Consider the following 25690-nt stretch of genomic DNA (forward strand, 5'->3'; position numbering starts at 1 on the left):
GGGAGTCAGCTCCTGCAGGTCTCCAGAGCAGCGGGTACAGACACACACAGCCCCCCTCATTCTTCACCCACTCCTGGGATGTATCAGCCGTTCCCATTATTTCTGAGGGTCTAACACGATTGATGAATGTTTGCGTTGGCCATGCTGCAGAAGCCAATTAGTTGAAGTGCAGCTTTCAGGAAGTTTTCTTTGAAATTTGGCTTAATTTCCAAGAAGCGCCCCGAGCCAGGACGGCAGCGGAGCCGTGTGCCGCAGGGATCGCTCCTCACAGGAGCGTGTCGCTGTGCTGGTGTGGGCAGAAGGTTTGGGACACACCAACTAAGATGTGCAGCCAGCGCTTGGACGGCAGCTGCGCCCTGTCCCGCCCCACGGGGCTCTGAGGGGCTCTGCAGGGTTCGGGGGGAGCCAGGGAAGGGGCCCGTGGTCTGTGGGAGCTGGGTTGGCTTCAAGGTGCACTGGTGGAGCTGAAGGGGGGGTTCCTGCACCCATCACCCTGGGCATGGTGCTGGTGGGTGCTGATGCTGCTCGCTGCCCTGGCCTGAGCCCCAGGCCTGGCCAGCAGCTCCTGAGCAGCACGGGCTTCCCAGTGCCCGGGGAATGACGCTCACGTCCGTGCTCATATCCCAACATCATGCCGTCGATGAGCAGACGGCATTGACTGTAACAGGTTACTGATGATGATCATTGATTTTAATTCCTCCTCCTCTTCCCTGTCTTTTCTAGAGAGCCCAGTGCAAGTGCCGCGGGAGGAGCTGGCCTCAATAAAAGGTACGGAGGGTTCGGATCCCAGTGGCTGCATCGGGCTCTGCCTTGGCTGCTCCCGGGTCCCTCCTGCACGCTGATCCTGCATGTGTGGGGCTGGCAGTGGGTGCTCGGCGCGGGGCCGGCCAGGGCAGGGCGGCTCCCTCAGCCTGAGGCTCCGGGATCAGGCAGGGGCTGGCGGGCACCGAGCCCGGGGAGGGACGGGGGGAAGGCCGCCCACTCCCCTCTGCCAGCGGCCCCCGGCTCCCCCCCGGTGCTGAGCCCCACGCAGGTGTGACGTGAATCCTGCATGAGTGGAGCTGAGACTGACGTGCCTGTGAGTGTCCGTGTGTGCTGACTCGCTGTCTGTCCGTACTCTGTGCCATCCCTGGAGGAGCCATCCCTGGAGGAGCCATCCCTGTCCTTAGTGGGGGCACAGAGCAGCCCACAGCCCCATTCCCACCCTGACCTGGCAGCTGCCCGCCGCCGGAGATGTTTGTCCCTGGGGTTCTGGGAGGTGTCACAGCAGCTCCCCGTGTCCCCGGGCTGAGGCAGGTCCTGGCTGATGTTTGTGGGAGGTGGACAGACCAGATGCCCTCTGCCAGCCTGGTCCCCGCTGGTCAGGTGGGGATGGCTCCTTCCCGTCCTACCCTCACGTTGCTGCACTTCCCAGCATCAGGAGGATCCCATCACTGGGCGTACATCGCATCCCCCCAAGGTCCACCCCATTGAGTACGGAGGAGCAAAGCAAGCCGAGGGGCTGCAGAGGATGAGTCTGGTGCATCCATTGCTCCAGGCCCTGGCACGGGCTGGGGGTGCCAGTGGGACCAGGGGCGATGGGGTCAAAGCAGTGGCACTGTGCTACAGGACGTACAAAACAATGAAGAGGCGTCTGGCAGGGGAGCACTCCCATCCTTGGCACACTCAGGACAAGGACGGAGGTGCCCTGCTGGGAGGGGACTGTGGTCTGGAAGGGTCCCGAGATCCCGTGGGAAATGTGGAAAAAGAGCTACTAGGAGGGGCAGAAAGGCTGGGTGGGAGCAGGGCTCGCAGGTAGCCCGAGGCAGAGGAACGGGACGAAGGCTGGGCTGTGGCTGTGAGCCCGGGAAATGCGCTGGTCAGCCAGGGGAGGGCTCTGGGGCCGGGACTGTCCCCACCTCTGCCACCCCTGCGTTTGCTGAGCTCTTGGTGGTTCACTGGCTGCGCTGAGGAGGGGCTTTGCTCCCTCGCAGTGTCCTGCTGTGTGTGGGGTCGGAGGTCACAGGTCAGTCCTGGGGCTGCTGGAAGGCGCTGGCTGTGTCTGGAGAGGTGCATCCACGGCGGAGGGGAGGGCAGTGCCGTGGGTGTCCCGCAGCTCGGCTCCGGGCTCTGTTTGTGCGGGTGTGGGCGGCTGCAGTGCGAGAGGGAAGAGAGCTGGGGAGGTGCTCCTGCTGCTGCCCTGGCTCCAGGGTGGTTCTGTGCTTGTCCTGTGACCCCCCAGGTTCTGTCTGCTGGTGCTGGAGCAGTTTCATTCTGCTGCCCTGGGCCCCTCTGTCTGTCCCATACAGCAGCGCTGGGGGGACCCCAAGTCGCAGCTGGGGCTGCATTTACAGGGCACAGAGAGAGAGGAAAGGGTCTGGATCACTGAGATATAAGAGGGAGCAGGGAGCCCCCCGCCCCAGCTGCCTGCTGTGGTGCCTCTGCTGCTTTATCACCCTCTCCTGGTGCTGAATTATTGAGAGTGTTGCTCTCGTTTATTGCCGTGCTGGAGGAGAGCTGCCTCCAGCCTGGTGCTGCTCTGAATACGATTATGGGGCTGTGGATGTCAGAACCAGCTGGGCCCCGGAGACCAATCTGCTGCCCGCCCCCCCTCCTCTGCTTCCCTTATCCTTATTTATTCCCTTGCTACCATGCCTGGATCAGTGCTCATGGTCCCCTTGCACCTTCCACTGCGCCGTGCCCCTGCAGGATGGAGATTTAGTGTCTGAGGAGCAGCACTGCCTGGCTGCCAAGCCTGCACTGTGTGCCACTGGGGCTTGTGTGCAGGACCCCTGACTTATCCCCAGGGACCACGCCGTGGCCAGCCCTTGGCTGTGTCCCCACTCCAGCTGCTCTGCCCCGGGGCTCAGCTGCAGGAGCAGTGCTGGGGCTCAAGGAAGGAGTGCCTGCCCTGGCGTTGGTGGAGATTTCTGGGTGTCTTCTCCTGCAGTTCCTGGTGGCTGATCCCGGGCTCCAAGGACTGTCCCCACAGCTCCCTGTTGCACACGGGGGCTGCTGGCTCTGTCCCACCTTGGGCCGCTGCTCGGCTGCTCCAAAAAACAGGGACACTGGGCCTCCCGGGACAGATCGTCACGGCAGCCGGACACGGCTGAGCATCCCTGCGGGCCGGGACGAGCGGTGGGAGCAGCGGCTTGCGGAATCTGGCGGGGCCGGGAACCGGCTGGCACCTCGCAGGTTAACTGTGAGCGGCGGATTCCCTTATTGACAGGGTAGCCTGAAAAACGCTGAGGCAGGACATCGGCTCCTCGGAGTGTCAGCGAGAGCCCACGCTGCGCCAGGAGCGCCCACGCTGCCGCTGCCGTGGCCCCCAGCCCGGTCCTGGACCCTCTCCCCGGCGCCTCTCCGACCCCTGGGGCCGGCGTCCCCTCACACGCCCGCCCATCCCTTCGCTCCCCGAAGACACTGGAGAGGATTTAATCTTTTTCCTCCTCTCCCATTTTTCCCTGGGGTGGACAAGGCACTGCCCACCGGGGCTACCCCGGGCGGCCGTCCGGCCCCTGCCCTCCCCGGCAGCATGTCGGAGGCCGGACGCCGGCTGTGAACCGGCGAGCGCTCACTCGCACCGCCACGGCTCCGGGAGCAGGGAGGGCTCCGGGACCGCCGGCCCTTGGCGCTGCAGCTGGACAGCCGGACAGCCGGACAGAGCCCGCCCAGCAGGAGCGGGGCCAGTGCAGCCCGCGTCGGGAGCAGCCCATCGGCCCCCCACCGACCCCGCAGAGCGCCTCAGCCCCCGCCGCTGACACGATGATGTATTTTTGGGTAGGTACCGCTGCCGAGGGTGGGCGCTTCCCTGCCTGTGTGCTCAGGGTCGGGGTGGTTTCGCACCGCTGCCGCTCCCTGGCTGTGCCCCCGTACAGGCAGAGCTTCCCCCTGTGTCAGCCCCGGCTGCAGCAGCAGGCAGGGGACGGGCTGCAGTGCTGGAGACGGGCCTGGCGCTGGGAAGGGCCGGGGCAGCGCACAGGGGTCCCTGCTGAGGGCACCCCCAGCCGCCCTCCTGCCTCTGCGCTGCCCTGTTCCAGCTCCGTGTGGTGCTGGCCGTGGGCAGCAGCTGCCTCCCCTGCCCAGCACCGAACCCGTGCCCCAGCTGTACTTTGGTGGTCACCGGTGGGCTGTCCTGGGAGGGGGCATGGGTCTGTGCTGACAGTGGGCACTCAGGTGAGGGGTGTGTGCAGAGCAGCAGCTCCCTCTCACGGTGCCCACCCAGGATCTTGGCAGGTGTTTGTGGGGCAGCCCCCACATTTTATCCCAGGCCTGAAATTCCTGAGGCTACTGAGGGGAACCTACCATGGGGACCCTGAGACCCCAAAGTCCCTCCACAGCAGTCCCTGCTCAGGGGTTTTGAGGCTTGTGGGGATGCAGTTTTGTTCCCCTACTGAGCCCAGAGTGAGGGCCATGGCTGGGGAGTGGGCTGGGCACGGGGGCTCAGCTCTCCCTGCACCAGTAGAGCACACAGGCCGTGGCTGGAGGGGGCACAGACTGAGACCCTCCTGCCCTTGTGCAGGGGTGGAGAGGAGGGGACGTGACAGGGTCTGCCCAGGCCCTTTGCTTGGGGCTGGGACACTGGCTGTGGCTGTGAGCTGGGGCAGTGAGCAGAGGGCAAGGAGCTGGAGCCAGCAGCCCCCCATGGGGCTACACTCCTTCCCCAGAGCTGCAAGGGCTGGCCTGTATCAGGCTCTGCACCACCCCGAGGGTCTTCCTTTGGCATCCCAGCCCACCAGCTGGGGCTGAAAGCCAGCGGCACCAGCTCCTTCCACCTGCTCCCTCCTGCTCCCACAGAGATGGTGAGGGCACGGGGGGCTGCAGCAGTCTGCTGGGGCTTACATGCTCCAGGGAGCTGGATTTGGGGGCAGAGAACAGTGGGCAGAGGCAGGCAAAGGGGGATGTGGGGAAAGGAGTTCATGGGGAGGAGGAAGAGGATAATGTGAATTCACTGTTTCTCAGGGAAGCAGCTTTCAGGTGTAAGGTGCTTTGTCATGAGGGATGTCAGCGCTGCCACAGCTCCAGAGCCTGTCAGGACTGGCAGAGCTTCCTGCCTCGGTGCTAATTCTGCCCAGGGACTTAATGACCCACCAGAGCTGCGAGAGCAGAGAGGAGCTGTGTGACCTGGCCGGGCAGGCAGGGACAGGCAGGGGCAGCGTGGGGTGCCCATTCCCATGGGAGCTCCAGGCACAGCTTCCCCCACGGCCCTGGCTGTGGGGCAGTGGCGCTCCAGGGTCTCTGTTCCCTGTCCCACGCGGTGCACAGAGCCAGCCAGCCGCCCCCAGCACAGCACAGTGGCGTCCCCAGCTCTGTTGGGAAGGGCAGGGCCAGGGCTGCGCTCCCGGCTGAGCAGCAAGCGTCATTTCTTGGCATCGCGGGTGTCTCTCCCTCGCAGGGGGAGGAAGCAGAGGGTCGGGAGCGCTGTGGTGGCTCGGTCATCAATACCTCAATGGGCTGAGATGCCAAAGCAAAATGTCTTCAAATGTACAGTAATTCCTGTGTGGGGCAAGGGGAAGAAGGTCTGTAAATACTACGATTTATAAAGTGTGCCGTGGGTCACAGCACCTGTTTAATATCCTCTCTGTGCATTTAAAACATCTTATTACGAGGATGGAGTGTTTGCTCCTGGAGTACCTCCACCCTGGTGTTGCCCTCACCTGTCTGCTGCTCAGGTGGGTCCCAGCCCGATGCCAATGCCCACGCTGTCAGTGCCACACACCCCTCTGCTTGGGGTGGCTTGGACCCCTCCTGTTGTGTCCTATGTGCTGGCACCCTGGGGGCTGCTGCTAAAGCCCCCAGCAGCCTGAGGCACAGTGGCAGGGCTGCCAGTTCAAGGAGCCCTTTGTCAGGCAGTGGAGCCGGTCTCAGGGGAGACGGGGGCCCTGGGAATGCGGCATTTCAGGTTCCTGGTCTGCAGTTGCTCCTTCCCTGCATCATCCTCCACCAGTCCTGCGTCACCCTCCATCATTCCTTCCCCTTCTCGATCTGTGCCGGGCCTGGTGGTGGCTCTGGCCCCGGCCTTGGTGGCCGTGTCCCTGGCCCCGGTGACCCTGCAGGCATGGTCCAGCTGTTTGCTCTGCTGTGGCTCCCCGGCGCTGCCCGCCCGGCCCATGAGCTCGAGGTGCTCGGCAGCAGCTGCTCTGCCACGGTGCTGTTGCTGCGGGTTAATTCTCATTAAATCCAGGGAGCCTAATTGCCATTTCATGTAAATATTTTGTCAAGTGAAAGGGCTTCAGGAAGGGCGGCGCGGGCAGAGGCGAGGAGCCAGGCACAGCGGCAGGCTCTGGCTCACGCTGCCCAGCCAGGGCTGTGAGCCGTGTCCCCGTGGAGCTGCCGTGTCTCCTGCAGGGAGCCAGAGCGCGGATGGGACTGGCTGCTGGAGGTCCCTGTGCCCCGGCTGTCCGTGCTGGATGATGGGGGACACGGAGGGCTGCAAGTAAATGCCGCTTTGTGGAGAGCACAGGGCTCCTGTTCCTGTGGCTCGAGAGAGGAGGGGTGACACAGCAGGCCATGGAACATCCCCGGGCACCAGCCCAGCCACTCTCCTGTTCTGCACGGTGCTGGCAGCTCTGGCCAGAGGCTGACAGATCCCCAGGTCCCATCCTGTGCCCCCCGCAGTGGGTCAGGATCATCTTAATGAGGTGTTTTTTTCCCCTGGATCCCATTAAACTTCCATGTGCTTTCCCTCCATTCCTGCTCCCCTCCTACTGCTGCCACAGCTGCTGTCTCAGGTTCGGTCACAGTCCCCTCCTCACCTGGTGAGGTCATACCTGAGTGCTCCATCTTTGGGAATTCAGAGCAGGCGGTGTCTCCAGTGACATCGGAGAGCTGCTGGAGGGGGAGGAAGGAGCAGGGAAGGATGGAGAGGTTTAACAGGGTGCTGGGGAGGTTTGTCAATCCCTTCTCACTGTCCTGTCCCAAGTTGGGACCTTCTTTGCCATGGGATGCTCCTTGTCACACAGCAGCTCAGAACTGTCAATGCCTCCCTTTAATTGCTTGATGTCTTTGAATAACTACTAATGAGCTTTTAATTAATTAATGCCATGGCTTGGGGGCATTTTGGAGCGGGTGGGAGGAGAGGATTAAGTTGGTACCGCTGTCCCTGCGTGCTGGTGGGCTGCCAGCACGGCACTCACAGGATGACCCCAGGGAGGCTGGAGCACCTGATCTCACCAGTCCACCCTCACGGCCCTCGTGGCAGAGGTTGTGTCTCGCCTGACCTGCAGCCTCCTTGGCAGCTCTCACGAGCGTCAGCATCCAGCTTTGCCCTGTGGGAGAGTGCTGCAGGGACCACGGGCTCCTATCAAACAGGGCAGCCCCCACGGCTGAGCGCTGTGTCCCCACAGCAGGGCCGCGGGCTTTGCATCGTCCCTCTCCGCTGGGACAGGATACGCGGGGGTCCCAGGAAGCACCGTGGTGCCGGGCGCTGGATTTCCCGTTGCGTCCTGCGGGTCAGAATCTGGGCGCGGAGCTGGGACAGCCCTGGGCTGGCAGCAGCTCTGGGGGTGCTCAGGCTCGGTGCAGCAGCTGCAGGGGACGTGCCGCGTGCTCAGCGGGGCTGGGGGCACGGCGCCCCGCGCAGAACTCTGGGCCTCCTTCCTCGTGGATAAAGCTTCCAAATGGAGGAATGTTCCTTGGAGGAGGCCTGAGCTTTTCTGGAATTTCCCAAGGAGAGGACAGCGCCGCGCTGGCTGCCTTGGGCACCTCCCGGCAGCTCTCGGCTGTGCCGCAGGTACATCCCCGAGCCTGGAGCAGCCAGAGGTGCTGCTGCCCCTGGCAAGCTCCCTCAGTGGTTTCGGGGGCGCATGCCCACCAGTGCTCTCAGTGCAGGCTCTGTCCCTTGGCTCCAGCACCAGAACGGTGGCCAAGACCACTCCTGTCCCGGTGTCACGTTGTTCTCCCTCTTCCAGAAAACAAAACCAAGGAGCCCTGAAGGGTTCATTTAAAAGAAATAAAAAACTGGGAATTGTGCTGATTTTAAGGAAAGGCAGCCCCATCCTGAGCGGGGGAGCGCAGCGCCAGCCCAGCCCCGAAGGGCAGAGAGAGATGTGCTGAGAACTGCAGCCCTGTGCAACTTCAGCCTTTGATCATATATCTCACACGTGCCCTTTGCTTTCCCTCTGCTGATATTTATTAGGTTTAATTTTACTGGGACACGGCTGTAAGTGAGACAGATGGAATGGGGTCTGTGCGCCTGGTGAACACATCTTAATTAAACAGATAAATAAACTTTCATTCCGGGAGGCTTCAGTTTCGGAGGTGCTCCTCCGGGGCTGCGGCTCTGCGGGGCCGGGCACAGCCCCGGTGCCACCACGGGTGCTGTTGGCTGGGACGGTGGCACAGCGTCCCTGGGAGCAGCAGGGTGAGGGGAACCAGCAAGGTGTTCCCCCCTGGAGCTGCCCGGGGATTTGGGGTCCCCCTGCCCAGCCAGCGTCCCCCAGGGCTCCCCGCTGCAGAGGGGCCTCTCTGCAGCCAGGCACGCGTTGGTGATGGCGGGAGAAGGGAGAGAGGCGACTCCGACACTCCTCAGCTCCCAGAGCTGTGCCCATTTCGCTGCTGGCTCAGGGCAGTGCCAGCACTTGTGGTGCTGCCACCGGCCAGGAATGCCTTTGAGTCACCCTGGCCGGAGCCGGCGAGGGGGAGGATGGGCAGATTACCTCATCCTGGAGCCAGTTCCTGCCTCACGTGGTGTTCTTAGTTGGGCACCGCAAGGCCAGTGTGCCAGGCACTGCCCTGCCATTGTCACCTCCAGGAGCTGCAGTGGAGCCAGACCGGCCCAGGGCCTTTGGAGCTGCCTGTTGGCTCGCTCAAGGTGTCCCTTGCCCTGCATCGGGGTCTGTGTGGTGCTTGGGTGAGTGCAGGCTCTTGGGGGAGCCCCTCTCCCCTCAGCTGAGCCTTCCAGAGCTGTCCCACATCCCTCCCCAGGTGCTGGAGCACACAGGAGGTCATGGCACCAGGGGCATGGGGGTCCCTGGGAAGGGAAAGAGGACATCAGCAGGAGCGTGGGGTCTGAGCACCACGGTGTGCCAAAGGGGCCTCTGCGTCTGTCGTGGTCCTTGGAGCTGGAGGGGGAGAGGCTGTGGTGGGGCACCCACAGGAGCTGTGCCTGGGGATGCTGTTGGCAGATGTCACTGCTGGACCTTTTCGGTGCCTGGTACCACACGGCGGTGGTGGTGACAAAGCCTCCCCCTGCCCTGGCGTCCCCTCCCTAATGTAGCTCCTTGAAATCCCTTTGGAGTGTAGAACTCAGGCACCCCTGGGAGGGGCTGGCACCCCCTTGGCCCCACACACCCCGTTCTCAGGGTGGCTCTTCAGAGGCGTTTGCAGCAGGTTTTCCCCGTGGCTCTGGGCCAGCCATGCCACACGCTGCTGCTCTGGAGTGTCTGCAGCAGGAGCGGCAACTGCTGCGAGTGTACCAGGACACTGCAGCATGTCACTCTGCCTGGGGATACTGTGGAAAATCCCAGCTCCGAACGGCTGGTCGTGTGCTGGAGGCTCCGGCAGAGACGGAGCATCAGCAGCTGCTGGCACAGCCCTGCCTTTGTGCATCACATTTGGCCAAGATGGAAACTGAGCTGAGCCCGGGTTTCGTTTCCTACATGCCCCAGCACAATGCCATCCTGGCAGCCTCCGTGGCTCCGGAGCTGGGCGTGATGCTGCGCCGAGGTGTGGGGCACCGGGGAGGGACCCCGAGGTGGCAGGGATGCCCTGACGGGTGGAGGCGCGAGGTGGGACGGGGAAATCGAGCGGACACGCGTGTGCCCACGCCGGCTGTCGCTCGCGGGCACTGGCACACAGGCATTGCCACGGCAGCTGTGACAGCGGCAAGGGTGGCCTGGATGCGCCGGGGCTGCTGGCGGCCCCGCAGACCCCTTGGAAACGCCAGAACACCTCCCGAGCTCCACCAGGGCCGACCTCTGTCCGCCGGCGGGTGGTCCTTGGGGCAGAGGGTGCCCATCGCTCTGGGGAGCGCAGGGAAGCCAGTGCCGGGGGGCAGGATTCCTCCTGTCACCCCCAGGAGCAGGGGGTGCCCGTGGGACCGGCAGGCGGGCGGGGGGCTCAAAGGGCCCTGCCTGGGGCTCCCACGCCGCGGCAGGGCTGAGCAGCGGTGCCCGGGGCATGCGGGCAGCGGCGCGGCCGCGGCTGGTCTGGCAGGGAAGGCAGGCCCGGGGCCGTGCGGGGCCGTGCGGGGCCGTGCGGGGCCGGTGGCTCCGGGGAGGCGGAGCTGGGGCTCCGTGGCCCGGCAGCGCCGGCGTCTCGCAGCGAGAGCGTGGCGGTGCGCACGTGTGCGGCGGTGTGTGCATGGGGGAGTCCCGCCGAGCCCTGCCACCGCCCCTGCTCGCACCCGTGCCGCGCCACCCGAGCTCCCGGTAAGAGCCTTCCTCCCCCGGGAGCCAGCGCCGGGAGGGGACACGGCTCTGCCCGCTCGGCCCCCGTCCTGCCCGGCTGCTTCCCCAGCGTGCGGCCGGGGTGGCGAGGGCGGCGGGGATGCCATCTGCAGAGCGGCGGCGGTGGAGGGGTTAAGTGCGGGATCAGCTGTTCTCATGTCATTACGGATTCTCTTCATTTTATACAGAGCTCTGTTTGATGTCTGAATGCACAGGGGACTCCCCCTCCTCCTCCAACTCCCACCCCTTTTATTTCGCTCCCGAGCCCTCTCTCCTTCCTCCTCCCCTTCCTTTCTCTCCCGCTCCGCTCTGGCTCACGCACACCCTTTGCAGACCGTGCGCTCAGTGCCAGTGTCTAATGGCCCCGAAGTGAAGAGCCAAGCGCTGCTCCGGCGGCGGCGCGGCCGGCCTGCCGCAGATGAACCCTCCTAACTAGCGCCGAGGGGTCGGGAGGGACGGCGAGGAGGGGAGAGCCCGAGGGGCCAGCCGGGAAGACGAGGATAGCGGTGGATAGCGGTGTGCGGAAGAGGACGGACCCGCGAACAGCTCCACGGCTACCTGTCGACACATGCTGTGCTCCATGGCTAACTCGGGCTGCCTCCTTGTCTCCAACTCAGGCATGCTTCCTCACTCTCTCCCCTGTCCTCCAGCCTTCCTCTACCTCCAACAGGTAAGCCACCCTCTCCGGGGGATTTTTTTTTTTTTGCTTTCCGGTTCGCACGTGTTTCTGGCTGGTTCCCTCTCGGCGGAGGGTAAGAGCTTGACAGCTTCCTCCCAGCCTCCGCACTCGAGCCCCTCGGCAGTCGGAGCCGTGCCGCTGGGGTGGCTCGGGTCCTCGGCTGCAGCTTTTGGGGTTTCTCTGGTTTCCCCGCCGTGGTGGCGGGAGCACGGCCAGGGCCGAGGCGCGGGCAGTGCGGCAGGCAGAGCCGCCGGCGCGGGTCCAGCGCCTCCCCGCCTCGGCGCTGCCGCCGCTTGTGATGATGGATGCTCGGATGAAGGAGCGAGGCTCCTGCGTGGCCTGAGCAGCCTCCAGAGAGAAGGGAAGGTGATGAGCCGGTGCTTGCACACGCGTGTGTTCACGCGGCACGTGTCCACGGCCGGGCCGCGCACGGTTTGTCCCGCTGTCACGGGAAGGGCTGCGGAGGGACCAGGGGGATGTGGTGCCAGGCTGGTGCCCGGCTTGGGCAGTCCGGACAGAGGGAGCTGAGGCTGTCGGTTTGGTTCCTCACCTGGGCCAAGGCTTTGCTGTCCCCTGATTCCTGTGCCGGGCCCTGAGTGCCGGGTTTCCGGGCCCGTCATCCCAGGGGAAGAGCAGCTGGGGAGAGGCAGCATCTTCTTCAAATGCCTCCGCGCTGCGTCGGAAATCCCGTCTCCCAGCCAGGCAAACCACTCCATTTGTGCTTTCAGGAGTTTAAAAATTCATGGCATCCTCCCTGCGCTTGGCGTGGCCGGCGCGGTTCACCCCGCGGCGAGGACGGGCGCACGGGTGCCAGCCCTCCGCCCCGGCGTGAAGGGCTGTGGAGCCTTCGGTCCCTCGGGACGGCTGTGGCCGGTGTCCGAGCGGGGTGGTGGCCAGAGCGTGGCCGGTGGTGGCGGGGATGGCGAGGCCCGGGTCAGCCTCTCCCGCGCTGGCGGTGCGCCAGGGAGGCCGTGCCGGTTACACGAGCGTGGGCACGGGGCGCGCGGGGGCTGCGGCAGGGCTGCGTGATTTATTGCACCCTCCCGCGGGCAGAGCCCGGGGACGGCCGGGGCTGTGCCGGGTCTCGCTCTTGTCTTCCCAAAGCCGCTCCGAGGTCTGTGGCTGCTGCACGTGTGACGCTGAGGAAAGGCTGTCCCTGAACCCTGACCTGTCCAGGGGATGGTTTCTGTTCCTGTGGAAGGAGCGCATGGATGCTTTGGACTGGCAGCCGGTGCAAGGCCCAGAGCCGCTCTTGCGGCATGGGAGATGTCCCTGTCCAGCTGGGATCCCCCTGTCCCTGGCCACGCGAGGGGCTCAGCTGTGCTGCTCTCCTGCCCTGCGGGGCGGTCTGGCATGGATTGGCCTGGCTCTGGCAGCAGCAGGGGTGACAGCACGGCCAGACGGGTGCTCCCAGTGCCGGCAGGGCCGGGCAAAGCGGAGCCGCGCGTCCCTGGGAAGCAGCGACTTTCCTGGGTGTGCGGCTCTGCACCTGGCAACTCCCAGTTCCCCCATCGCCCTGCCTGGTTTGATTTGACCGTTGTGTTCCGCATCTCTTCCTCCCTGCTCTCCCAGAAGCCTCCTGCTCCTTGGCACCAGCTCCGGACTCGCAAGCCAGGAGGAGGGTTTTATTACAGGATTTGGAGGTGGATTTTCACCCGGCTGATGAGCACGATGGAGGTGAAAATCTCCATCCTCTTCCTGGGGTTTATCCTGTGCTGAGGTTCTGCACCCAGCCCTTGGGGACAGGTGCTCCTGATGTGTGTCACAGCAAGGGATCAGGGAGAGGGACGTCACATGGGGCAGGGGCATGGGCTGCTGATGGGCCCCTCAACGGGTGTGCCCGGCACCTGCTTCAGCTCTGAATTGGCTCTGGATTTTAGAGGTGTCCGCCTGTGCCACCTGCGCCCTAGGAGCACACAGGGAGCAGTGCTGCTTCTGCCTGTGGGCTGAAGCTGGCTCTGCCCAGCTGGCCTGGCTCACCTGTGTGGCAGGGACACCTGAGAGGGTTCAGCTGACTCTCCCTGAGTTGGCTGTGCCGTGGGACTCGGTTTTGAGGCCCTGGGTTACAGGTGCCTGTCCAAACCCTTTGTGGGTTTGTAAGGAGGCATGCTATGATAGTGCCTGAGCCAGTGACCAGGACTGAGTCTGCTGGGCTGGCCAGTCAGCCAAGAGCTGGGACATGCCAGGCTCTGCACACAAGAACTGCCCTCATTTCCTTCAGACAGTGCTCTCCCTACCAGGAGCCCGTGGCTGGATTAGCTCCTGAGGATGCTGCTGATGTTTTGGAGCTCCCAGCCCCAGCGTTTTCAGCTGTGTTGGGATTTGAAGGAATGACCAAGTAATGAAGCTCTCAGCAAAACTTCAATTCTTCCAGCACCAGGGAGGGCTCAGCAGTGCCAGGGGCTCTTCCAGGTGCTGTGGGTGCCTCTCAGCTCGCTCAGCTCCACTCCCCCCATGTGGCCACCCTGGCCTGGCCACAGGAGCCGTAGTTTGTGGCATTCTGGGCTGTGCCGCCACAGTGTGCAGGAACTTCCCCTGGCACTGCCGTGCTCCAAGAGCAGGACTTCTGGAGGGCTGGGGACCAGGGCCCACAGGAGGGTGGATGCATGACTGCAGCAGAACAGCCTGGGCCGGTGGGAACGCTACATCCTTCGGTGGAGCCAGGCAGGGACATTTGGCCCTTGCTCAGTGAGGGGCTGGGTATGGAAGGACACTTTGGTGTCCTGTTTTGTTAACAGAGGAATGGGTCACTGCTTGAAACACATCTCTGCTGTTGCTGTGAGTGAGCAAGTGATGGCTGCAGGACAAGGCTCAGTGCTGACCCAGAGTAGAGCCGGGCCCTGAGCTCAGCATGGGTGCTGTACCCGGCATGGCCGTGGTGCAGGTCTGACCCCTTCATGGGTACTGGTGTGCCGAACCCCGCTGCGGTGCTGCCCCTGAGCCGCTCCTCGCCGGGAACATCCCCGGTGCTCACAGTCACACCATGGCACAGGAGACTTGGCTGAGCGGCGCCTGGCCCGCCGGGAAACAGCCTCTGCAAATCCTGCTTGGAAAATTCCTTTCCGAAAGGGCTGCTGCCAAGTTTAGCGTGTTATATTTTTAGGGAGCAGGTCTATTCCGGGCAGCGTTGTCGCGTGTCGCAGCAGCGGGCTCGTTTCAAACCGGGTTTCTCCCCCTGCTCGTGCATCGCACGGAAGCGAGAGCGGCCACGGTAGCTCCCGGCTCTGGCCGTGCCATGGCAGCTGCCCTGCGCAGTGAGGACAGCCCTTAAAGCCCCAAAAACATGTTTTTCTGCTTCGGGTTCTTTTATATTGAAAACACCGACATTAATTTTAGCTTTGCAAAGCTGCTTTTCCCACAATAGCCGTGATTTTGGCCCACACTGCCTGGCAGTGCTCTTTTTATAGGTATATTCCTATTTTTATGTTATAGTGATGGGTGAATGAGTAGATTAAATTAGATTTAGTATCTGTCATTCTTTAAAGCATCACATGCAGTTGGAGGGGAGGTGTAACAAAGACAGGCTAATTAGAAGAGAGGGTGCAGGCCGCCCCCACCAGCTCCACCACCCCTGGCCCTGGGGCTGCCCCTGCTCAGGGGCCAGCACCCAAATTGCAAAATGCTTTTGAAACATGGTTTTCCTGTGCAGCCCCCAGGCCAGGCCAGCTCCACGGTCTGCAGCCAGGGCTGGGCAGGGTGCTGGGCACTGCTGCTGGGCACCCTGGGCACCTCCAGGAGCTTCAAGGTCCCTCGGCTGCCTGGGTGCTCTCCCCACGAGATTGAGGCTCCTGTGTGGGGCCACTGTGTCCGTGCAATGGTGGGGTTCCACGGAGGAGCCAGGGGCACCGCGGGGCACTGCAGCCCCTCCGGGAAGAGCGTTAGTCACTGGTTTTTGTGGGCAGGTGTGGGGCTGGGTGCTGGGAGGGTGTGGGGAGCCGTGCCAGCATTGGGAAGGCTGGGAAGGGTGCCAAAGGTGTCCAGGGGAGGAGCTGGATCTTCCAGTGCTGGTGTGAGCCTCGCAGTGTGTGGTCAGGGGCTGTGCAGTCCTGGCCATGCTATGGCTACTGACCCAGTGACATGCCAGTGCCATTGAGCAGGCTGGGAGCTGCAGGCTGGGAACTGCAGGCTGGAAACTGCAGGCTGGGAAATGCAGGGTTCACTGCCCATGGGCAGCCCTGGCAGGGCTGTAACCTGCACCACCTCCCTTGGCGTTCCAGGGGCCAGGAGGGAGCAGGTGTGCCCCCTCACTCCCTGGAGCATCCCAGCAGGTGAAGCGTTTGTGGTGGCCACCACAGTGCCGTGGGCACTGCCTGCCAGGGCTCGGGTGCTGTTCCCAAATCCCGTGCAAGCCCTGCTGTGCCCAACCAGGATCCACACCCAGGTTCTCACCACGGCCTTCGAGCAGCTCCTGTGCAAAATCAAAACCGGGGAGAGAAGAGTGGGAGCAGGCGACAGTGCAGCTTATTTGTGATCTGCATTGTGTGGGGAGCCCTTAATTAGAGGTAATTAGACTAATTAACTTGCAAATGAGAAACTCGTCTTTTTCTCCTTTTCTTTTACAAGAAGAAAATAGAAAAGACGAACAACAAGATAAATATTGAGGGTAATTACGTTGTACCTGCCGCAGACCCCTCCAGCCCACGGGATGCCTCTCTCCCCAGCAGCCTGGCGCTGTCCCCACCCAGGGCTGGTCACACTGCCAGGCACGTGTGCTCGTGTCCCTCTGCAGAAAGGGACCATCCTCCCCTCTGCACACCCGGCAGGGATGTGGCGTGTGTCGGGAGCCCCTGGGGACAGCGGCCTCCATGGCATCGGCCACTGCCGGGACCCACGGAGGGCATGGCTCCAGGTCACACCTGGCACATCCCTGCCAAAGCCATCCCACCCCAGGAGCGGAGCAGGGACATCCCCCCTGTGACACTGCCAGGTGCCCGGCTCTTTTCCAGTTCTTCCCTCGTGGCGTCTCTGGTTTCCCCTCACTCTGTGCCGCACACCCCGGGGGCTTTGTTAGCACAGCCCGGTTCAAATGTCTGATTAGTCTTTAGGAGATCGAGGGGTCAATTTTCCACAGCTCCTTCCTCTCCATTTAACTAATTTAACTGCACGATTGTTACAAATTTCATTTTATTATAGCGCTGCTTCTCAGTCCAATTGAATTACCAAAATCTCATTTTCTCAGAAGTGCTGAATATGTAATTAGAGGAAAAATTATGCTCCTGGCTGCCTATTAGAGAGGGCTGCGTGCGAGCACTGTCCGGGCACACGCACGGGTCCCTGGTGCCACCAGTGCCCGCACCGTCTGGGCGAGCAAGAGCCACACACAGCTGTGCCAGAGCCCCAGCGTGGTGACGGTGGTGTGGCAGTGACAGGCTCTGTGGGTGGGCTCCGGGTGTGAGGGGCTCTGCAGCTGCAGGACCCAGGGTTCAGCTGGGTTCCTGGAGCCCTGTGAGCTGTGGGGCTTGTGGAGGTATGAGGCAGCGGACGTGGCCATTGATCCCACTGCTCACAACCTCTGGAGCTGTGTGCGTGCAGCTGGGCTCTGGCAGCACCACGGGAGCAGCAGACTGGTCACCACTGAGCCATGCGATCTATGGGCACCTGCATCTGACTCTCTGGTGCCTGCAGGGCTCAGGGGGAGGCTGATGAGGGCTCAGGTTGCCTCCAGTCCATCCCTGGGCTCTGCAGCTGAGCTCATACCTTGTGTGCCGCCTGTCACAACCTTTTGGTGGCCATCAGGGACAAGACACTGCTGGAATCCCAGCCAGCGCTGCCAACACCAGGTCTGCCTCGCTCTGGAGGCAGAGCTGTGCCAGGGATGCCACCAAGGACTCCTACAGGTGTGCCCTGGCACCGCTGGCAATTCCGGGAGCTGCCGTGGGTGAGCCCAGGCCTCACTGGCGATGTTGGGCTGTCTTCAGGAGCTGTGCATCCCAGAGCTCTGTTCCTCCCACCTGATCCTGATCCTGATATTGGTCCTGATCCTGATCCTGATCCTGACCCTGACCCTGATCCTGGTCCTGATCCTGATCCTGATCCTGGTCCTGATCCTGACCCTGATCCTGATCCTGATCCTGATCCTGGTCCTGATCCTGATCCTGATCCTGGTCCTGATCCTGGTCCTGCTGTGTCCCCGGCGGTGGCACAGCCATCACTCCCTCCCGGAGCAGCGGCACCGGCACGCGGTGAGCCGGGCGCTGTTGGCCGTGCAGGCGGGGGCGGCCGGGAGCCCCCCCAAGCACCCCCATCTCGCCTTGGTTACACAACATTATCATTTCATAATACTCTGAAATATACATGAAGTTGGCTGAATGCAGATGAAATTGCACCATTTACTTCATGAATATTTCATGAAGCCTCAGCTCCGAAGTTTCCAGCTGGCAGAGCCGGGCCCGGACCGTGGCCCCTTCCGCCCCGTGCCGGAGGTGACAGGGACACACGTGCTGCTGGTGTGCCCGGGCCAGCGGCTTGTCTCACCCACACTGCTCAATGCCATGTGGCCGCCACCGCTCCACCTGTGCCCCCAGGCTGCCGTGGGCAGAGGGGCAGCGGCGTCCCTGGCTCTGTTAGCTGGAGCCCAGGGGGGCCAAGGCCAGGAGCAGGGTAGGGACAGTGTGTGGCAGCCCAGAAAAGCAGTGTTTCCCATGCCAACAGGCTGCTCTGCTTCCCCCAGCTGCTCCTCCTTCTCCTCCCCCTCAGGTCCTGCCTGCTCACTGGAGCACTTTCCCACTGCAGCATTCCTGGCAGATGCCATTACCAACCTCTCACCCCTCCCTGCGCTTCGGTGATGAAGACATTCAGTGCAGCAGCTGCTGCCTCTGTCCCTGCAGCTCCTCACTCCTTCACTGCTTCCTCCAGAGCGTCCATCCCCATCATGCCCCCCCAGCTCTCCATGGGATCACTGTGGCCCCACTTTGGGGGTAAACAACCCTCCACCACCTCCTGACATCCCCAGGGTGGGCAGGGCTCGTCCCTCCCGGGGCGCCCTGACCCCGCTGCCCCGCAGCCAGGAGCTCTGCAGCCAGTGCCTGCACAGCACCGGGCACTGCTTTGTATGGATGGCACAGCTTTTGGGGTAATGAAATATTTACAGGTCAGTGGTTTTGTGAGAAATGGCAGGGATCAGTCAATTCCTTTTCAGGGAGTAATTTTCTTCCCCTTCATGGCCTCTGTTCCGTGTTGACAGTCATTAGCATGAGCGAGCGGCCGGATCGAAGGGGGAACGCTGCATCTGTCACACAGATGAGTCGTGCTGGGCACGGCGATGCCTGCACGGGCCCAGGATGCCTGGGGGCTACCTTGGGCCGTACCGGGACCTTTCTGCCTCCACTGGGGCATGTCTTGAATCTCTCTCTGCTGCTCAGCGCAGTGCCACACCGCCCTGCTCCCGGGCAGTGGACATAAGGGCAGTTGGTGTCCTGTCTCTCTGGCCTCTGCTTGCTCCAGTTTCCTGCTGGTGGCCACAGCAGGTCCCCCACAGGAGTTGTTTGGGATCACTGGGCACCCTTCCCTGAGCTCAGCAGTGACCTCAGGCTCCCTCATGATGTGGCAAGGGTGTGCCCTGGCACTAGAAAGAAGGCAGGAGCCATTCCAGGTCACAGCAAGGTGTTTTCTGCCTGCCCTGCCCTGCCTGCACTCCCTGCCTGTCCTGCCTGCAGGATATACTTTCTGAGGCTCTGCAGCTTGCACCTGGGGGTTTCTGCAGATGCTGTGGTGCCGTGAGCCCCTCTTTCCCCACTGCAGCAGGGGTCTGGTTCCCAGTGGGAGGAGCAGGACAGCCACAGGCAGTGGGGACGGCTGGCAGGGTGGGCAGGTGTGCAGTGACAGGACTGTCATCCCTCTCCAGTCGCTGTGGCACTCCATGTGTGGCTTCACCCAGCTGCACGTGTGCCGTGACCTAATAGTGCTGTGACCAAGCAGGGTCAGCTGTGACCGGGCAGTGCCATGCCGTGACCAGGCAGTGCTATGCCATGATCGGGCAGCACTGTGCTGTGCTGTGCTGTGCTGTGCTGTGCTGTGCTCTGTGCTGTGCTGTGCTGTGCTGTGCTGTGCTGTGCAGTGCTGTGCTGTGACCAGGCAGTGCTATGCCATGACCAGGCAGTTCCATGCCATGATCGGGCAGCGCTGTGCTGTGCTGTGCTGTGCTGTGCTCTGTGCTGTGCTGTGCCGTGCTGTGCTGTGCTGTGCTGTGCTGTGCTGTGCTGTGCTCTGTGCTGTGCTGTGCTGTGCTGTGACCGGGCAGTTCCATGCCATGACCAGGCAGTGCTGTGCTGTGCTGTGTGCTGTGCTGTGTGCTGTGCTGTGCTGTGCTCTGTGCTGTGTGCTGTGCTCTGTGCTGTGCTGTGACCAGGCAGTTCCATGCCATGACCGGGCAGTGCTGTGCTGTGCTGTGCTGTGCAGTACTGTGCTGTGACCAGGCAGTGCTATGCCATGACCGGGCAGTGCTGTGCTGTGCTGTGCTGTGCTGTGCTGTGCAGTGCTGTGCTGTGCTGTGACCAGGCAGTGCCAGGCCATGACCGGGCAGTGCTGTGCTGTGCTGTGCCGTGCTGTGCTGTGCTGTGCTGTGCTGTGCTGTGCTGTGCAGTGCTGTGCTGTGCTGTGCTCTGTGCTGTGCTGTGCTGTGCTGTGACCGGGCAGTTCCATGCCATGACCAGGCAGTGCAGTGCAGTGCAGTGCTGTGCTGTGCTGTGCTGTGCCGTGCTGTGCTGTGCTCTGTGCTGTGCTGTGCTGTGACCGGGCAGTTCCATGCCATGACCAGGCAGTGCTGTGCTGTGCCACCCTGCACCATCAGCCCCGCGCAGCGCAGGGAGGGCACAGCCGCGGGCAGAGTCGGCTGGTGGGAGTTGCCCTGGGCTGCGGATGGGACTGGGCTCAGGCCAAGGCAGCAGGATGGCCGTGAGGCTTGGAGGAAGCTGGCACATCCGTGGTGGCTGCGGTGGCAGCAGGGGACAGCAGTGAGCAGCCCATAACCCCAGGCACTCCTGTGTGGCACTGTCACACTGTGCTGGCAGGACGCCTGTCACGGCCGACGTTTGGTGGCCACAGAAGCGCTCGTGGCTCATGGCTCGTGGCTGGGAGCTGCCTCGTCCTTAGTGCACTCTGCGCTCGGCGGATTGCCCTGACCTGTCCTCTGCATCCGGGGGCTCCTGGCACATTACTTTCTTAAAAAGGAGCAAATGTGGGAAACGGCGTCGTCAGCCCCAAGCTGACAGGCACAATCACCAAAATGCGGTGTCGGCAGGAACCAGCCCCACGCGCTAAATGACTTGAAAGGAAATGGCTTGGATTGTGCTGAGGAGGCAGAGTGTGGGGGGGAGAAAGCAAGTGGAGCAAACAAAAAAACTTCATTAATTAGAGAAACTCGTTAATGAGGGACATTTAATCAGCTGAAGATGATATCTACCCCTTGCCTGCTGCGGCAGCCTGCGCAGGGCCGGTGGTGCGAGGCTGAGCCAGGGGCAGGGTGGAGGACACTGGGCCGGGGACACTGCACAGGGGAAACCAGGCAGGGGAACTTGGGCTCGCTGTCCCTGCCACTCCGCTGCCATCCCTGGGGCAGTGGGGTTTCAGCACGGGGTTGTGCCACAGTCCTGCTGGTACCTGCCCGAGCAGCAGGCAGCAGAGGGGCCGCGTACTGCTCGTGCCCCCTGTGCTGCCAGCTTTGCTCCAGGCCCAGGCACTGAGCTGATCTGTCTCGTTTTAAACGAGGCCAAGGGCTGTTAAGGATCAGAATTTCTTTTACTGCAAGTGTCGAAAGCTCCGTGTGGGAGCGTCCCTGCGCCCCAGGAGGGACGGGTGGTGGCTGAGCAGGGGATGTGGATCAGAGCCCCTGTCCCTGGCACCCACAGGCCAGCACTGCCATGGGCTCTGCCTGCCCAGGCACCCCAAGCTGGGAGCACCCAGGGTGCTTCTGGTGGGCTGCGGAGGGGGGTCCCCATGGACCCCCTGGGTGCTCAGTGCAGGGGGACACCCCAGAAGGGGCTCCAGCCACGTCCTGGGAGGAGCAGAGGGGCTCTCACTGCTCGGGGTTGCCCAGGGATGGGGCTGTTCCAGTGGTGCGGGCAGCATGGGGTGTGAGACTGAGTAGTGTGGTGTCAGTGGGCACCACACAGCCAAACCTGCCAGCATCCCCTGCCCCACAGGACCCTCACCCGCAGCACCCCAATCCAGCTCTGTCCCCAGCGGGGTGGCCAGGCACTGGGAGCAGGAGGGAGGGGCTGGAAGCCGTGGATCTGGGTCTCTGCAGCACCTGCAGCTCCAGCGCCATGAGCAGCAACCAGGGGAACCCAACGGACCCTGAATGAAATAATACCCAGGCTGACAGGCGCTGTGAGAGCCCTCATTGATAACTGACACAAACGTGGCTGTTGGGACAGGCTGACGAAGGGCCAGGAGGATCCAAGGCCTGGACAGGTGGGGACAGTCCCTGCGTTCCGTCTGCCCACTGATCCTGGTCCCTGCGTGTTGGTGGCTGACCCTGGCTGTAGTGACAGCAGGAATGTCACTGTCCAGGGCAGGGCAGCAGGGCTGTGGGCTGCTCCTGGTTCTGTGCATGCAGGCACAGAGGGATGGACACAGGGCACCAGGGATCAGGCAAGCACTGTGAGAGTGACCACGGTGACTGTGGGTGTCTGCCTGCTCCCTGGAGAAGAGTTGGGCACCGAGACCCAGGCGAGCGCAGGATGGAGCCCTGCCAGGTGGAATTGGCACCTGTGGCGTGTGCAGGAGTGGCGTGGGCAGTTCCCGGCTGCCCGTCCCGGGGCAGGGCCATTGATGGGCTCGGCTCCTGCAGCGTGACAGCCCCAGCCCACACGGGCAGGTGCAGCGGGCTGGTGCGTCCCTGAGCAGCTGAGTCAGCGCGGGCAGGCGCTGCCGGTGCTGCCGATGACTTGCAGATCTGCAGCGGGGCTATTCCCGCTGGGTTTCCGTGCATCCCCGGTGCGGCTCTGCTGCCACTCTCGCGGGCACGACAGCCCTGCGGGCCGGGGATGGCAGCTGCCAGCGCATCCCCCCTGCCACCCCCGCCACCCTCCGCGGCAGAAATCGGCGACACGCACAATTAAGGAGCTTGTCTCTGCGGGCTGAGCCACAGATGGGTTTCACAGGCCAGAGGCTGGTGCATCGCGGTGTAAAGCATCCAAGGGGCTGCGGGCGCTGCCCCACGCGGCCCTGGGACTGCCCCGGGGGGCTGCAGCTGTGCCGGCCGCAGGTGCAGCACGTACACGTCCCAGCCGGGACGGGCCACGGCTGTGTGCTGGGCTGTGAAGATGGACAGGAGGTGGATGGGTGGGCGTGCAGGCCAGGAGCAGCTTGGGAGCCCCACACCGCGCTCCCAGCCCCACGCAAACCCCCGCAGCCCTTGGCTCTTGGCATGGGTACGGCTCACCCCATTTGACCAAGGCGGCCGAGCCAGCTGCGTGAGAGCGAAGGACCTAATCAAATATTTAGCAGTTAATTGAGCCCTGCCTGGCGTTTGCCAAGGAGCCATCAGCATCCCTCCCTGACGCCCTTCCCGGCCTGCCCAGCCAGTGCCGGTGTTGTGCAGCTCCCGGCATGATGCTGCCGGGCTCTGCTTTGCCCCGTGCTGGGCTCCAAAACGGGGCCTGACCAGATCTCCCTTCCCAAGGAGAGGGATCCGCCAGCGTCAGGAGTTAAACCCTACGTGGAGGCCGCTGTCCTCCGACCCGAGCCACAGCGCACCGGGCAGGCAGGGCAGAGGAGCGGGAGAGGATGGGACTCAGCTGCTGGCAACGGGACCCCAAAGCCAGCACAGCACAGAGACAGCGCAGGGTTTGGGGGAGACACCGAAGGCTGGGTGGGGCTGGGTCTGGCTGTGGAGATGAGAACCCCATCCCGGGGCGGGTGGCAGCCCAGGTGTGGCAGCAGCTAAGAGGGCTGGTGCCGCTCTCTCGGCAGGGTAACCAGGACGCCACGGCCCCGCCGGACGCGATGGCTCAGCCCTACCCCCCAGCCCAGTACCCCCCGCCCCCCCCAGAACGGGATCCCCGCAGAGTACGCACCGCCGCACCCCCACCCCACGCAGGACTACTCGGGGCAGAGCACAGTACCGGAGCACGCCATGACCCTCTACACACCAGCACAGAGCCACACCGAGCAGCCGGGCACCGACGCCAGCACACAGTCCATAGCAGGGACACAGACGGTACCGGTAAGGCTGTGGCTCCGTGGCGTGGGTGGGCTCAGGGCAGTGCCAGAGCTGCCAGGGGCAATGGTGCTGCCTGGCCAAAGTCCCACAGGATACCAGGCTGGGTGTTCCTGCATCACTGCCCCTCACAGCCCCCCATCATTTCTCATCTCTCGTAACCCACTTGCTTGGCTCTGCTCTACAAGATCACCGCAATTACAGGGCTGGAATGCAGCGCCAGGAGTGTGCTGAGCTCAGCACTTTCCAGTCCTTCCACATGGTCCCGAGTGCAGCATCTGGGCCCCCACCCTGAGCATCCCCATAGCCCCAGCACCATCCCCCTGGCTCACCAGGAGGGAGGGACACCCATGGGGTACTTCCCAGAATCTGGGGACCGCAGGGTCCAGGGTGTCCCTGGGGGCAGGCAGGGCAGGGGGACATTCCCGCTGGGGACACGGGGCTGGCACGGCCGGGGGCTGATGGCGGCCGTGCCTCCCACAGCAGACAGATGAGGCGGCACAGACAGACAGCCAGCAGCTACACTCCTCAGACAACACAGACAAGCAGCAGCCCAAGAGGTTACACGTCTCCAACATTCCCTTTCGATTCCGGGACCCCGACCTACGGCAAATGTTTGGGGTGAGTACAGCTCCATCCAGCTCCGTCCAGCCATCATATCCCTGCTCCTTGCTGCCCCAAGGCATCATCGGGACCTTGGCACTGTCACTGCCTATCCTGCCCAGCTCCTGTGGAGTGACACAGAGCCCTTGTCCCCCTCCACTGTCCCAGCCCTCAGTAGGACTCAGAGCAGTGCCACCTGATGAAATTTTAGATGACGTGCCCTAGGTCCTGTCAGGGTGGGAGCCATGGGAGGGACAAGGGCTTTCCCCTGCATGACCCTGGGGGTTGCCAGGTGTGGCCCCCAAGGCAGCCCCCTGCCCATTCCTGGCACAGAGCCCTGTGCCAGCAGCTCTGGATGCAGGGCCAGGGGCTTTGCAGGCGCTCACCCTTCTGTTCTCTCCTCTTGCAGCAATTCGGGAAAATTCTGGACGTGGAGATCATTTTCAATGAGCGGGGCTCCAAGGTGGGTGATGCCCATGGCCAGCACCATACAGCGAGTCCTGGGGAGGGTGTCAGTGGAGCCAGGTTTCCCAGCAGTGCTGTAACCTGCTCTCCCCTCCTCTCCTGTCCCATGGGACCCTGGCATGCAGTGCCCCGTCGGGGCAGCCCCGGTGCCAGCTGGGGAGGTCGTGCAGGTCCTTGCACCCAGCACTGGAGGGAGGAGAGGGCTCGCTCTGTCCCACCACGGGCAGCTCGTGTCCCTCTGTGTCTGGATGTCTCTGTTGTATCTTCCCTGCTTTCTGTGCCCCTCTCCCAGACTCTTCTCCCAGCTCGTGGGCGATTCTGGGGCCTCAGCCGGGACGCCCGGCCCCTGTGGGGACCCCAGTCTGGGCTCTTCATCTCTGCACTGTGGCAGCCTCACCTCCTGCGCCAGCTCTCCTGATTCACCCCCTCTCTCTCTCTGTCCCCACACCCTCTCTCTGTCTCTCTCTGTCTCTTTCTTTCTCCTTTTCTCCTCTGCTCACAGGGTTTTGGGTTTGTAACTTTTGAAACTAGCACAGATGCCGACCGGGCACGGGAGAAGCTGAATGGCACCATCGTAGAGGGCCGGAAGATTGAGGTGCTCAGATAAGTGTGCTAGTGCCGTGCCATGCCTGCGTGTGCGTGTCCCCCGCCCGGGCCATGGGGCGCTTGGGGGCAGCTCCGGGTGCCCGAGGGAGCTGTGCCCGCGGTGTGCATGTGTCCCGGAATGTGGCACGGGAGCATGTGTGTCGGCTGCCGGGCAGGTCCTCGCTTGGCGCAAGGAGTGTCTGGCCCAGAGGAACCTCCCGGGTGCACGGAGAGCCGGGTGTCAGCCGGGGCTGCGTTCTGCCTGGTGCAGACAGGTCTGGCAGACCCCCATGCCCACAGCAGCCGCCCCGGGCTCTGCTCTGGGGGTCTGTCCCGCATGCCATCCCCCCTGCTCTGTGCTGGGAGGGAGGATCCACCCGCAGCTCCACACCTGCAGTGCCAGCAGCTGCCCAGCCCCGGGGGCTGTGATTTCTTCAGGCTTTAGCACAGGGATCAGGCTCTGTCCATTTGCCAGCAGCTCCTCGCCGGTAGCTGGCGAGCGGTGGGAAGCAGGGTGGCACATGGCAGAGGGAGTGGGACAGAATGTCCCTGGCAGTGCTGACGGCAAAGAGGGAGCCTGGCAGGGCACAGCAATGCCCCATGACAAGGAAAAAATCGTCCAGCAAAATCAGTGAGGGGCCCACGGGCAGCATGTCGGGGCTCAGCCTGAGCATGGCACCACAGCTCTTGGGGCGCCGGCCCCCAGGCTGAGCCAGGCTCACAGCCGGAGCATGGAGGCCTGGGCTGGCTGGAGGCACAGGCGGGTCTGCGTTCGGCAGGGCGCTGCAGGCAGAGACTTGTCTCGTGTCTCTGGTGCAGCCGGCATCCTTT

General features: G+C 63.2%; 1 protein-coding gene across 1 annotated transcript in view; it reads left to right on the top strand.

Annotated features, from left to right (window-relative positions):
- Positions 1 to 25690, top strand: part of RBFOX3 (RNA binding fox-1 homolog 3) — a 101377-nt gene that overhangs the window by 72200 nt on the left and 3487 nt on the right. Inside the window, 7 exon segments of the mRNA XM_058422951.1 lie at positions 724 to 768; positions 10701 to 11037; positions 22960 to 23028; positions 23030 to 23212; positions 23690 to 23827; positions 24219 to 24272; positions 24777 to 24869. Of these exon segments, the coding sequence (XP_058278934.1) occupies positions 10936 to 11037; positions 22960 to 23028; positions 23030 to 23212; positions 23690 to 23827; positions 24219 to 24272; positions 24777 to 24869 (639 nt within the window). The 5' untranslated portion in view covers positions 724 to 768; positions 10701 to 10935.

This window comes from Hirundo rustica, chromosome 18 (assembly GCF_015227805.2).
Source record: "Hirundo rustica isolate bHirRus1 chromosome 18, bHirRus1.pri.v3, whole genome shotgun sequence".
Lineage (NCBI taxonomy): Eukaryota > Metazoa > Chordata > Aves > Passeriformes > Hirundinidae > Hirundo > Hirundo rustica.